The following is an 11,786-nucleotide window of genomic DNA, read 5'->3' as shown; positions in this document are numbered from 1 at the left end:
GGTGTGAGAGGAGAAGGAAGTGAATATTAAATATAGTTTGTGGTTGGTTTGTTATGAGAGGAGGTACGTTCGGAAAAGCAGAGTTTGCAACAGTCCAGAATAACTCATATCATTGAAAGCTGAGAGAGCAGAAGTTAGGAAAAGCAGGAAATAGGAGAGTGCAATGATTTAACGTGCAGGATAATTTGCATCTTCCAACATCATCTCCATTCTCCCTTATAAGCATTCTTGGCTCTGGAAATTTGAATGTACCATGGAGATGTAGGACATTCCTTACATTCATATCACCGTCAGCAGTCACTGACTTGCAGAATAAACAAACCGTTGAATTCTGTGTATTTCAATTAAATCTATATTTCCAACAACAAAAAGTTTTTAACTTAACTAATGAATGCCAAAGGCTGAACCATCTTACCAGCAGTGTTAGCTCTTAGAAACAATGACAGTAAAATGTTACATCCCAGGTTTGAATATGGTAGCAGGTACGGTTAAAAACAAGCAAGATCAGTGTATTCTTTGATGTCTCAATTTTTAATAACTCAAGTAAAATTCAATGACAAGAAAAATCATTTCACCATACAGAAGGTAATTTTTTTTAATAGAATTAAGTGGTATATCTTACAAAGGCATGACAACACAGACTGTATAGCTTTTACTGACCAATACAGATTTGCTGGCAAGCATTGAAGCCTTCTCTCAAAGCAAACTTGACCCGACTCACTGATGACTATTTTACAAGCATATACTTAAGTCTTATATCATATTTTGATACAGTTTTTTTTTTTTTTTGTACAAGATACATTGTGTACATAAAAATGCTCTGGCAAGGCGCATGCCAGTACACGCACACCCACTCTCACACACACACACATACATGCAAGGGGACACACCTGCTCGCACTCACACACATACAAGATCACTTATGAACACATTCAAACACACTCATCAATATTATGCATATGTATTCATTTACATTACAACAGAGATTGTCATCTCATCACTTCTTATGTTTTCCCTTATTCCTCATTGAGTACACTGTAAATTGAATTTTTTTTGTCTTTATCTAGGGTCTTTCCAGTTTGTAACCATTACTCACGGTTCTTTAGGGGTACTGCTATGTACAATTTAAAATCCAGTTTACCTGACAGTATAGATATTTGATATTTCTGTACGTGTAGAAGTGCGAGTGGTACACACGGTTGACTCACGGTTTGAATGTGTACACTGTATACGATTTGTTTTGTTCTTTCAGACAGACAAACAGGTAGAGAATTAAATATCAATGCTAACACTGATTGTATCGATGAATGCATGAAGCACGCAGTGAAGTGTCAAAATGTCTCGTCCAAGTCCAAAAGGTTTGTGCAACCAAAGAGGCTAACTGGACACAGTGATCATGGCACACATTTTGAACAGAAAATATAAATAATAAAAGTACAAATAGAGAAAAGGAGGAAACGTTACGTTGTTTGTCACTACAGTATTGTCACCGTCTCTATTATTCTATTAAAACAATGAGAGTAAAGTCATGTAAAGAGAAAATCTATGGCCAGTCATCATTTTGCCTTGCTCAACATTCTTTGAGATATTTTTGACACTGAAAGAGTAGCCATTCTCTTTGCTCTTGAAATAAATAGATAATCCACCAATACATTTACCTCTGACAGGAAAAAAAAATGCACGCAAGTAGACACTAATGAAGAAAAACTCAAATCAGTGCCAAAAGCTACATACTCCTGGTGTACATTCATGCAGTTATTACACCATTCCTTCCAGAAGTTGTCTTTCAATTAATGTCTCTGCTGCCACACTGCAGTAGCAAAAAGCATTGTAGACAGAATTAGCATAAACACAGTGTCGAGTTACAGATAGATGATTTTGTGCTTACTGTACATGTGTGATCAGAGTCATTTCAAACAATCTTATTTTCATTACAGCGAGACATTTTTTATTATTCCATATTCCATATATAGCTACTCTTTCCTTTCACGATATGAGGGCAGTTGTCTGAGTCATATTAATTATCACCCCAAGAGCAGAAAATGTTTTTTTTTTTCCCGTAATAAATGCGAGAGGACATTTTCTATTATTATTATTATCATTATATAATTTATCATTTTAAACCAACTCATCGACCCGGCTTTTTTTTTTTTTTTACACAGCTGTAAGAAGAGACCGAAAAGAATAATAAGAATTCTGAGGCAACTTTTGGTTCACATACTGGGGGTCTGGAATATGAAGAGTTAATTCTGCTTTTGGTAGAATGATAAAACTCCTATCTTCACTGACATCATGATGCATGTTCCCTTTGATATGTGCTCCTTTTGATTAAAAATGTAGACTGATACAGCATGTCTGTCCGAAAACAATGTGAGGAGATGAGAAGTGAGAAAAGAGAAAACAATAGTTATATTAAAGTATTAGAAACTGAGCTGAAACTAGATTCTCAAGGGAAGTTATTTTCAGAAATGAACATTTATAGGATGGTTTATCTAAGTTGCCTTTTTTAAAATTTCAATTCATTTTCACAATAGTTGAAACTGAATCATCTTTTCTTTGTCCATGACACACTGTCCCCTTAAGTGATCACTTCATTGACTATCAGATAAATTCTCTATATTGTTTGTAAGGAATCCTGATTTGACAGAACAGAATAGCTAAGCGCATACAACACACACTTAGCCTAGCACTTTCCCTTGAGGATACCATGTTGCATTATAGATTTAGGCTTGTTCCCAATTTGCAAGATGGTAGAAGTAAATGAATCGCATGAATCATATACCTGATGATGTAGACACCTGGCTTGGATGTTACCGAAAAAGAAAAATGGATATCAGCAAAGTCACTTATTGCTGTAGCAATACATTATGCTGCACCCAATCTGTTACAAGGCAAGTTAGTATGCAGTAGTTAGAATCATTAGAACAATTTGCACGTTCAGGCAGGGATGCAGTTTTCTTTGGAAACCTTGTGAGGAACAGCCTGCTGGGTGGACCTCTCAATTGGTCCCAGTGTCTATTCTAGTGATAACTGCAAAAATAACACCAACATAAATAATTCAGTTAGACTCGGGGCCTTGAAAAAATATTTTGCTGCCTGGTCTATTATTGTAGTGTCAACCCATAGTAAGAACCAATATCAGAAACATTACAGCCCACAGTAACTACTGTTTGAGTGTAGTCGATAAAAATGAATAGCAGGAACATAGGTGTTAATAACATGATAAGAACAGAGGAAATATGAAAAGCTGCTGTCTCCGGACCTTTGCACATGCAGAGCATGTTTTGCGAATTAGAAATAAAATCATTGCAAACCTCTAAACACAGTATGGGTTGCTACCGAGATCATGCATCAAAGTAATTAGACTGAGAATGTCATAATTGGCTCCAAAGCTGTTATTATGTGAAGGTTTCTGAGCAGTAAAATGTGAAGAATGGAAACAAAAGGAGAAAAACAAAGGCTACATTTCCAAAGCACATCTGTCTGTGCCTTTCAAGACTAAGCTACTGAGATAATGCTAGGAGTGAACATTTTCTTAATAGAGTTGGCAAGGATGGAGCAATCACCATATGGAAAACATCAGGAGTATGCAAGTGTGCATGAGTGAGGATTTTTTGTTATTTTGGTTTTATTTTGTGTACTGGTCCATGATGACAACGACTGCAAAAGATGAAGATGCTGTGCTGTTGGCCTACTTATGCTTTGTACATTTTGAAAAAAACAATCCTTCTGCAGTCCCCTGACCCAAAATAGACTTCTGAAACATGTTCAGGCAAGACAAAAGAAACTTCTTCTGCTACCAAAGGAGTTTGTGTCATGTGTTATAAAGAGCGATACTTCACAAGAACTTGAACAGAAACACCATCAACCCAGAGCTCATAATTAACATTTAGCCCAATTTAGCTCACTCATAACACCAAGTACTGCATTTGCATTTGCTTCTGTGCCAGGAAATGGTCTTTTAGAACACAGTCTCACTATGCTAGGCCAAATGAGCTTAAAGTGTAACAGTGCCCTTTCGTGTCACTAAGCAAGCATCACCAAACTGAAAGCAAAGTTATCTTTTTTTTTTTTTCTTCTGCGATGGATCTCCTTTGGTACAGAACTACCTCTTATTTACTATACATGGGTCTGATGTGTTGAGACTTACATTTTCTTTAAATGCTTAAGCTGTCAGACTGATTCCATTTGATTTTGTCTGATTACATCATCATGTCTCATCCATTCTCAGATGTCTTCATTGGTTAGCTTGAGCTGACCGAACTAATTCAAAGTATGCACACCTCCACATGTACGCATACATACTAATCATAAAGTCATTAACCATCTATGAAAACTGAGTCATATGCACTGGATGTCAGGCCAATGGAGATCTGTCTTTTACTATTACAGCTGGTGCTCATGTAAGAAGGGGCTACTGCCCCCACCAGTGGATGTCTGCTGCCCAGGCGAGGAGAAGCTTGCCAGGGGGATGACCTTGACAGGGTCCTCCTTCTTACTACTGCAGTGTCTATCCAGGGTGTTGTAGAACTGCGGCCGGTTGATCCCTTTGTCCAGTTCGTCTTTTTTGGGCACAGACCTGCCCAGAGTATGGCGTCCATCCATGACCCCCATGCTGCCCATGTTAGCTTTAACTCCCCGGGAACAGCTCTGCTGGAAACCAAATGAGGGGAGGGTGGCGATGGTGGTGGTGGTAGGGTTGGAGGTGGGGCTGTTGCTGCCAGGACTCTGGAACTGGGCCAGGGCTGGGGGCATCCAGCAGCTGTCGGAGTGGCCCAGTATTAAACACTCCTGGGTGCAGGTCTCAGAGGCCTCAGCCATGGCTTTCTGCAGGTTCACCTCGATGGCTGTAAAAATGAGAGAAACGAAGAAAACAATACATTCAATACACGAGGTCAGAATATACAGAGAGTGCAGCTGGAATGCAATGTTTTCACTTGGGTCAAGTCAAAGTGGTGAATGAAGTCAGGAATCATAATTGAAATAGAAAAAAGTTCAGAAATCAGAGATTGAGCCACTAAATGTCAGCCTTTTAGTGAAATGAAAGTCAGTGATAAATGTTTAATTTCATCTTGTAATGAGAAAAACACTAACAGAGCATTTAATTTCCATTGGTATTCCCATGACTCTGTCTGTTTACCTACAATACGCATTGAATTCCCTGTTGCTTAATTAGAGTTGGAAAAAAAAATGTCTCACTGTTTGTGTCTCGGATTGGCTGTACTGTGCTAAATATTTAATGAACGTATTAACAAAGTGTTGTGTATTTTGATCACTGTCAGTGCTTTTTTGATTTATCAGAAACCAAAACAAATATGGTGACATAAAAAAAACTCGAGATCTTATCGCTCCAGCATCTTGTGTATGAAGTGACGGATTGGCATAAAAAGAATAGTTGGGTGCAAAAATAACGATGAGAATAAACAAATGAGGAAACATGAAGGGGAATAAACAGAGGAATAAATGAACATAAGGTAAAGTTATTACACGCTGTGCAAGCATTTACATTTCCGACATGGAAGGGAAGAAATAACTGAAAGTCGAATGAGGAGGAAAGCGTGCAAGGCTAAGCACTCTAACTATCTTATCTCATTATCCCGACACTGACATCATATGTGGAATGAGTCGGGGATAAGACCTCAGCACAGAGACTTAGCAATAAAGCCTGTCATGCCAGATAATTAGAATGTAAAACAGTATGCATGAAGGCAACCCCAAGCCTGAAGTGTTATGTTTCTTAGACCATGCAAAGGAAAGGGGGTCCTCATTCAAACATCACATTGCTCCTGCAGGACTCAAGTTTCAAGCTGCCATGTAGAAATTATTCAGTGTATTTGCATAAGTAAGAATGCTGTAAATAATTAAGCTGTCTTACATCCGGGTATTGCAAGGACTTTTTCCTTTACACTTAGTTCTGCATGCTCTCCTTCGCAGATGTCTGCAAAACTTTCCACCGCTTAGTTTATTGTTTCACGGTATTCTGAAAATAAAATAAATAAAAATAAATAATCTCATTATGTTAGTAATATCGGTCAGGCCTCCCAAAATTATCAAGATTGGAGCAGAATGGTTCAGGGAACACCTTTCTCTTATGTTTGCGCCTCCCCGGATTGAATATCATTGCATCAACTTTAATTATCAGAGCAGTGTCTGAAAATGAATCACATGGCATAAATTGTGAGGATATATTTGGAGGGCCCGCATGGAGCCAAATCTGCCCTCTCCATATTGAACTGGAGCGGTGGAGCAGGAGTGTATAAATCCCTTGGGTGGTAAATGTGTCACCTTTCAGAGGGTCACTAACTTCATTAAGGCAAAAATGGATGCTTTCTCATTCTCTGAGCTAGCACAATAGGGTAGAGCCAATTCTCTACTATGCCTCGACTCAATCTTTCGCCAAGTGTTTTCTACTGCTGGAGAAGCCTTTTTGGGGTACTAATATTCAATGAGGTAATGCAGTTAAATACATGCTTCTTGTATTTCTGTTTTGGATTCATCACTGCCCGTTGAATTGAATTGATCCATACAGTCACAGGTGAGGCTATCTTTATTTGACCTGTGAGAATTTCTTTCTCACATTGTGTATCAATCTCCATTGATTGACAGTTTAGTCTGATACAATTTGCTTGTAGCTCTGTTGTGTTCAGGTATTTTCACAAATTTATATTTTAATTGATAGTCTGCTATAACAAATCCTGTGATAGCAGTGGGTAACATGATTTTGATTAAAAAATATCAACGATTTCCATACAACTTGAGTGAAAACTGCAAAATATACACATGCAGAGCAGGTCTGGACTGACATTGAGACCTAAGACATAGCTTTCCAAACACTCCTTTTGATGCAAATCTAGTTAATTGTGTAAGTCTTGTTAACTGGGAAGATTACAAATGTTGGCCTTCAATATAATATGCCTAAATACCTCTGCAGGAACTTCAAATGGTTTGAATTTTTTTTTCTTCACACACAATAGTGCTAAAATGAAATAGAGGGTAAAGGTTTTGTATATTATATAGAGACCTGAAATCAGTCATTGCACGAGTCTAATTGATATTTAATCTGTTCAGAAGAGTGTTAAAACAGAAGAGGCTATCTCATCCAACTACTTTTCTGAATCTCTTATCTGTTGCATTTGACAAACATATCCTTAAAAACCTGGATAAAAAATATTCATGTTTACATATCCCCAGTACATCTTAATATTTGATGGTATTATATTTACTCTGCATTATGTCATCGTCATCTCTAATAATATTTTATGTTTGAAGAAATTTGAATCTTTCTAGGTCAGCAGCTGAAGTGTATGCTTCATTTAGAAAGATAATAACACTAATTTGATTATATCTCGATTCAATAAACAAACACACCTATACCGTGGTTAGCATATCTGGCTGCAAACAAGTGCTGAACACGCATAAAAAGCCATACTATAAACATTGCATCATTTTCAAATTCAAAGTCCAAAACTAAATATAGGTCTCAAAGATAGATGACTCTTAATAAACTGAATAACAGAAAGAACTGTAGAAAAAATATCCCCTAAAAATTTGTCAAATTCTAGAAGTTTCATCGCAAATGGGTTTCCGTATGCTGTACGCAATACGGAACAAGATGGCATTTAAATGGAACCTTCAAAAGAAGACAGAAGAAGAGGCTGACTGTTCCTATATATATAATGAAGAATGTTACTGGCAGAAAACAACTCAGGTGACAAATTTCTTGTCAATAGACAGTTTAAGAATTTAGTTTTCATAAAAAGTGAATTGACTTGAGACTGTCAACAAACATACAGGCTTTCAGGAAAGAAAATAGTTTATATAAAAAAGTAATCTAATCCATTTGAAAAAAGCAGGCACCAGCCCCCAGTCCATCCCTTATCTATAACTTCACACAGTTTTAATTAATTGGAGTTCTAGATGCAGACGCGTACGCATTTTGTATGAAATCTACCAAAGACATGGGCCTGTACTATTTTGCTTTCCGGTAGGACAGTTCGGATAGGCAGCGGCAGGTTTGGGAGAGTGGGAGCATGACTTGAGTGATGTCGCTGACAGCTCTTGCTGCTTTTGTCAGTTAGAGGTATGCCGCAGCCCGTTTGTGATGCTGCTGTCTTTTGTATTCAGGGGAAACAACTGTACCCCACGGAGCTTTCGGGAGAAATCACACATCACTGATGCCACGGATCCCCTGATGGTGTGAACATTCTTTTCTGTGTTCCCTTCAAGGAAATTTGAATGGCAGACAAGTGGGGATAATGGCAAACAATGGGGAGTAATAGACAGCATGAGAGAGATCAGACACACAGTTCTCATTTGAGATGATTTATCTTCACTGTGTAGCGGTGATGTGGCTGAAAAATAACCCTGATACCTGTTCAGTAACTCCGCAGTGTTAACTTTAACAAAAGCTCCACTGCAGTCTGACTGCTGCTGACTGCACAAATTCAATGGGTTCAATTCACGATTTGATTCGAAACAGCCTGTGCCATAAGCCGATCATTTATCCATGGCCTTGTTGTGTATTCCTGGACAAAGTGCCACAGTTCTAAGTTTCCTCTTGATCTCGTGATCGTACACAAGGTCAATACCAGCGGTAGCCTACGGCAACCTTGTTCTGCAACATCAACACATCCTTTGGCCTGCCGCAGATCGAACACCGCTGCATCCACATTCAGCTGACCTTCCATCCGTGCGGTCAAACATCACAGCTTGTTTGAACACGTGTCGGAAAGCGATGACATGCAAAGCAGTGCTAAATATGTTTTTTTTTTATTTAGTAAAAACATTGGATAAATTGCAGCTTGTGGTTTGATTGGATACAAGGTGAGGTTGAGACAGTGCGACTGACATACTGTATACTTATGTTAGGCACATTTGGTGTGTACATTGCTTTAAAACAACTTGTAATGGAAACGGAAAAAAAGAGCAATGAATCAAATATTGGGCTTCCTGCTTCTGCAGGCTAATGGAAAGGAAAATGAACACATTCCGTAATATAAAGATAATCGGTTATATTTTGGCACCGATGTAGCATGACAATGATTTAATATATCCTTTGTGAGCAGCACATGTATGAACCTTATCACGTTGTTCTTTAGCCTTTGTAGCAGGAAATCTGATCTGGAGTAATGACATTTCAATAGGTATTATATTTGACTGTCGCCACTCATCCATTTTCTGCACTTTTTTTCTTCTGTGGCGGTCATTAAATCTACTAATGCATACATGACATGACCTCACATGCAGAAACCCACACAGACGCTCTCCCTCACACACACAGGTAGCCAGCTGATAGGTACTTTGCAGCACAATGGTATGAGATATTTAACATGACAGTTAATGATATTTACTGACAGAGCTTGTTACATCTTGATGAGCTTCACATTAAGGTCTGCACACATATCACGATTCAGCTCATTATTTCAGCATGCACAAACTCATTATTGCTAATTAAAAGGATAATTGCATGCATCTAGGACATTAAATTGTTCAAACAGGCATCAGGAAGGTGGACTAGGCCCCCGACTCATCCTACACTGTTCATTTGTACAGTTTTTACATTTTTTATTCCTTTTGCCTGAACCTTGCTTGCATCTATGCATCAAACAAGTCCAGTCATACCATTTGACTGGTATTGTCAAATGAAATGTGTCCTGCCCACATGGCAGCTTTTTGTTGTAGTCCAGTATTGTAGATAAATCCAATTCATCAGCATGAATTCTTTATTTCTTCTTTTAAAGTTTTATTGTCCATGGTTTGAAAACACGTGCTGTCACAATGCAGCATGGTTATTTTTATTCACTGCAAAGACCACAAAGGTTATTTCATCAAGTTACACAACATCCAGAGAAGTGCAAGTGCTCATGCATATTCCAGTGTGTAGCAGCCAAGTAAATAAACCTTTCACCACCCAAAGCAATAGCACCCTGCGCTCTCCCCCTCTCGGTGTCAGGTAATTTGGGATCAACAGGTTTAATAGTGCCAGAGAATGCAAAAGCCTCCGTAAAAGAGAGCCCCTGTCTTTCACCGAGAGTTACAGAACCATTCTGAAGTAGTACATATAATACAATTATCAGGAGTGCAAACAATATTATAATCGTCATTATATTATGTGCTCTTGTGATATGAGGAGGTAATGGAGGAGAGAATGAAAACAAAAAGTAACAAGGTACTCGAGCATGGCTCTTGTATCTGGGAGACGGAAGGCAGAAACACAAGATTATGACAGATTCTTTCAAAAAATAGAATCTCACTAGGAATAATTGGGTTTGTAATTAGACTTTATCTCCTCACTCAGCCTTATGCCCACTCCAAATGTTCAATCTGGATAAGCAAATGGATGGTTATTAATAATAATAGGCCCATTAAAACCACTTGGTGATGCAGGGAAAAGAGAGGTGCTGCTACTTGCATCACAGCTCTGACAAATATCATTTAAAGGATGGACGTATGTCTCACTTTCACATAACTACAAAAACAAGGCAGCCCACTTCCCTTCTTTCTGTTAGCTCATGTCCTCTTAAGACCCAGACTTAAAGCTGCATGCATTTCTTAATTTCTCCTAGCTATTTGAGATGAATAGAACACGATAAAACCTTAGCACTACCTCTGAACAGGATGAAGACTGGGGTCTTCTTTATGAGAACCCGTGTTCTCATATGGGGATGCTGTTTCTCAGGAGGATATTTAAGTTGCACACTTGTGAGTGATTCATGCAGCAGTTTTAATGATGTGTATGAACTCGAGCTGCATTAAAGATATTTCAAACTCAGGGGAGACTGGTTTCTGAAAGAAATTAAAATTACATGTCATACTTGTAAGTCTTGCTTATATGCTACATTAATAATGAAGTAAGAGTGTGCAAGTTCTGAGACAAGGTCTTCTTCTGTGGAGAAAACCCTGTATCCATGGCAATCAGCCGAAAAATATTCCTTCCTCTTCATGTCAGGCTTAAATGTTATTTAGGATTCTTCACTTTTATCAGAGGGAGGTATAGTATAATCCGTAGCGAAGGCAATAACAGCTGTCATTTTCATTGTGGTCAACTTAAGTCCAAGACTGGTATGTTGGTGAATTGTAATGAGATCGCTTTAATAACGACAAAACCGATTTTTCAACCAAAACGAATTTCAGAGCAATTCTATGGAGCAGTGATACAAAGTGAGATATAAGAAATGGCAGAGCCATTGCTCCCTTTTTTTGTTTTTTAAAACAAATAGTGCCAGAAGTAACGAATGGCCTTTTTTAAAAGGAGACAATGTGACTGAGATAAGAAGGGAGCAAGGTTGTCCATATATATTCTAGACTAATTACTTTTGATGCATTTACGGAGACGCCGCTGACAACGATAAGTCTCTGAGCCACATACGTATTTATCAGCGCTTGTGGGACCTATACAGTTCCTCGCCTGTAATCCATCTAGCCTTGTCTTCTCGCGACCCCTTTTGCTTTCCGAGTGTTTGACCCATTGTAACGGAAAGTAATTGCAGGCAGAAAACAACATCTAATGATTACTTTATCTGGGAGTCTGAGAGAGAGTGAAAAGTCACAGACAGGTACTTTCAACAAAAGGAGGAGGCCTTTTTGTTCCCGACACACAATTTCAGACAACAAAGAATATTATTGACTTGGCAGAGATTAGAACACCAAAACAAATAACAAAGCACAGAGAGAGGACAAAGTGCACAAAGAGAAAAAGGATCTCCTGAACAAGCAAGTGCCAAACACTTTCTTCTTGTTGCTATTGATTAAAAGTACGTTGTAGGTAGAAGCACCCATTTCAGCAG

At 38.4% G+C, this 11,786-nt stretch overlaps 1 protein-coding gene across 1 annotated transcript in view; it reads right to left on the bottom strand.

Annotated features, from left to right (window-relative positions):
• Positions 1-1,042: 1,042 nt before the first annotated feature.
• Positions 1,043-11,786, bottom strand: part of pcdh11 (protocadherin 11) — a 120,774-nt gene continuing 110,030 nt past the window's right edge. The window contains exon 7 of the mRNA XM_072395622.1: positions 1,043-4,847. Within this exon, the coding sequence (XP_072251723.1) occupies positions 4,387-4,847 (461 nt within the window). The 3' untranslated portion in view covers positions 1,043-4,386. The remainder of the gene's footprint in view (positions 4,848-11,786) is intronic.

Source organism: Leuresthes tenuis, unplaced genomic scaffold, assembly GCF_036924035.1.
Source record: "Leuresthes tenuis unplaced genomic scaffold, fLeuTen1.0.hap1 SCAF_11, whole genome shotgun sequence".
Taxonomy (NCBI): Eukaryota; Metazoa; Chordata; class Actinopteri; order Atheriniformes; family Atherinopsidae; genus Leuresthes; species Leuresthes tenuis.
Note: the sequence above shows the minus strand (reverse complement) of the source record. Positions and strands in the feature narration are given on the sequence as shown.